General features: G+C 56.7%; 1 protein-coding gene across 1 annotated transcript in view; it reads left to right on the top strand.

The window, feature by feature from the left end:
* The window catches only part of LOC115949139 (sodium channel subunit beta-1-like), a gene marked incomplete at its 3' end in the record, with an annotated part of 4,716 nt that extends 1,495 nt beyond the window's left edge, over nt 1-3,221 (top strand). Inside the window, exons 2-3 of the mRNA XM_031065487.1 lie at nt 985-1,290; nt 3,148-3,221. Of these exons, the coding sequence (XP_030921347.1) occupies nt 985-1,290; nt 3,148-3,221 (380 nt within the window). The remainder of the gene's footprint in view (nt 1-984; nt 1,291-3,147) is intronic.
* Nucleotides 3,222-3,226: the final 5 nt, after the last annotated feature.

Raw genomic sequence — 3,226 nt, 5'->3', positions numbered from 1 at the left:
GACTGGGAGGGGCTGGGAGGGGATTGGGACAAACTGGGATGAACTGGGAGTTACTGGGAGGACGCTGCAGTTCCCAAAGCGGCCACCAGGGGGAGCTGGGGAGACACGGAGAGTTCATTGAGTGGAACTGGGAGGGGACTGGGATAAATTGGGAGGGGATTGAGGGGGACTGGGATGAACTGGGAGGGACTGGGAGTTACTGGGAGGACGCTGCAATTCCCAGAGCTGCCACGAGGGGGAGCTGCGAGTTCATTGAGAGGGACTGGGATGAACTGGGAGGGACTTGGGGTGGGCTGGGAGAGGATTGGGACAAACTGGGAGGAAACTGGGACTAACTGGGAGGGACTGGGAAGGGATTGGGACAAACTGGGAGGAAATTGGGAGGGACTGGGAGAAACTGGGAGGGACTGGGAGTTACTGGGAGGACGCTGCAATTCCCAGAGCTGCCACGAGGGGGAGCTGCGAGCTCATTGAGAGGGACTGGGATGAACTGGGAGGGACTTGGGGTGGACTGGGAGGGGATTGGGACAAACTGGGAGGAAATTGGGAGGGACTGGGAGAAACTGGGAGGGACTGGGAGTTACTGGGAGGACGCTGCAGCTCCCAAAGACGCCACCAGGGGGAGTTGGGGAAACACTGGGAGTTCATTGAGGGGAACTGGGAGGGACTGGGATATGCTGGGAGGGAATTGGGATGAACTGGGAGGGACTGGGATGAACTGGGATGAACTGGGAGGGACTGGGATGAACTGGGAGGGACTGGGATATACTGGGAGGGGATTGGGACCTACTGGAACCTACTAGGGAGACACTTGGGATATACTGGGAGGAACTGGGAGCTACTGGGAGGCACTGGGAAGACCCTAGAGAACCCCTGAGCCATACTGGGAGGCACTGGGCTAAACTGGGAGCCACTGGGAACTACTTGCACCACAGTTAGGCACAATTGCAATACCAAACTCAACCACCAGACGGCGCCACTGAGCCAACCCCATTTCCAATCCCTTCCCATTAACCCTTACTGGTTCTTACTGGTTTTTACCGGTGCAGATCCTGCACTACAGCCCCGAGGAGGGCGAGTGGGTGGCTCCTGGGCCGTTTTTGGGGCTGATAGCCTGGAACGGCTCGCGGGGCACGCGGGACCTGCAGGACCTGTCGGTGTGGCTGGCGGAGGTGAGGCACGCCCACGCCGGGCAGTACGTGTGCCGCCTGAAACGCAACCTGACCTTCGAGGGCTACACCTACAGCCTGGCCAGGAACCAGACCCTGCGGCTGGCCGTGGTGGAGAAAGGTGCTGGGAGGCACTGGGATGAACTGGGATAAACTGGGAGTTGGTTGGGAAGGGATTGGGAAGGACTGGAATGGAGCTGGAGGGACTGGGATGGAGTTGGAGGGAAGTAAAACGGAGGTAGGAGGGGTTAAAGGGGAACTGGGACGGACTGGGAGGGACTGGGATGGACTGAGAGGGATTGGGATGGACTGGGAGGGATTGGGATGGGATTGGGATGGACTGGGAGGGACTGGGATGGGATTGGGATGAACTGGGAATTACTGGGAGAGACTGGGAATTAGTGAGAGTTACTGGGAGGACACTGCAGTTCCCAAAACTGCCACCAGGCGGAGCTGGTGAGAGACGGAGAGTTAATTGGGAGGGACTGGGAGGGACTGGGATGGACTGGGAGGGACTGGAAGTGGACTTGAGGGAACTGGGAATTACTGGGAGAGACTGGGATGGACTGGGAGTTGCTGGGAGGACGCTGCAGTTCCCAAAGGCGCCACCAGGGGGAGTTGGGAGACGCTGAGAGTTCATTGAGAGGGACTGGGAGGGGACTGGGAGTTACTGGGATGAACTGGGAGGGGATTGGGCTGCACCTACGGCCTGGAACGAGACCCTGCGGCTGGCCGTGGTGGAGAAAGGTGCTGGGAGGCACTGGGATAAACTGGGATAAACTGGGAGGGGATTGGGAGTTACTGGGAGGGACTGGGATGGAGTTGGAGGGGACTAAAGGGGAGTTAGGAGGGATTAAAGGGGAAGTGGGATGGACTGGGATGGACTGGGATGGACTGGGAGGGACTGGGATGGACTGGGAAGGACTGGGAGGCACTGGGAGGGAACTGGGACGGACTGGGAATTACTGGGAGTTGCTGGGAGGACGCTGCAGTTCCCAAAGCCACCACCAGGTGGAGCTGGGGAGATGCTGGGAGTTCATTGAGAGGGACTGGGATGGACTGGGATCAAACTGGGAGCACTGGGATTCCACTGGGATCAAACTGGGAGCACTGGGAGAGGGCTGGGATCAAACTGGGAGCACTGGGATCACACTGGGATCAAACTGGGATGGACTGGGATCAAACTGGGACCAAACTGGGAGCACTGGGATCAAACTGAGATCAAACTGGGATGGACTGGGATCAAACTGGCAGCACTGGGAAGGCTCCATGCCCATATAAGTCAGAAAGTGGGCGTGGTTAAGGCTAAAAGGGGCGTGGCTTAGCCCAAAATGGACAAATCCGGCCCCAAAATTGTGGAATTTTCCCGGATTTTTTCCCGGAATTTCGGGAATTTTTTGGGAGGGGCAGCCCCAGACCGCCTCCCCTCCCCCATCCCAAAATTCTCAGGGTGGGCGTGGCCTAAAATGGGCGTGGCCTAAAAGAAAATGGGCGTGGCTTCATCCAATCCTGCCGTAACTCCGCCTTGAAATTGCAAATTTTGGGGGGGTTTTAAAAGGAATTTTTTAGGATTTTTTTTTGGATTTTGGGAATTTTTTGTGGGAGGGGTGTGTCCAGGTAACCAACCAATCCCCTCAGGGTGGGCGTGGCCTAAAGTGGGCGTGGTTTCACCCAAACCCGCCATAACTCCGCCCTAAAATTGCTGATTTTAAAGGAAATTTTTGGGGATTTTTTTTGGGAATTTCTTTTGAGATTTTGGGAATTTTTGGGGGAGGGGGAGGGGCATGTCCAGGTGACCAACCAATCCCCTCAGGGTGGGTGTGGCTTCACCCAACCCCCGCCCCCCACATAACTCCGCCCTCAAATCGCTGATTTTTCCCAGATTTTTTCAGGGATTTTTTTGGGAATTTTTTTCCGGGGATTTTTTTTTGGGGACATTTCTGAGGATTTGGTGATTTTTTTTTTCTCCTCCTCCCAGCGCGGCGGGACCTGGCGTCCATCGTGTCCGAGATCCTCATGTACGTGCTGATCGTGGTGCTGACGCTCTGGCTCCCCCC

Source organism: Geospiza fortis, unplaced genomic scaffold, assembly GCF_000277835.1.
Source record: "Geospiza fortis unplaced genomic scaffold, GeoFor_1.0 scaffold526, whole genome shotgun sequence".
NCBI lineage: Eukaryota > Metazoa > Chordata > Aves > Passeriformes > Thraupidae > Geospiza > Geospiza fortis.
Note: the sequence above shows the minus strand (reverse complement) of the source record. Positions and strands in the feature narration are given on the sequence as shown.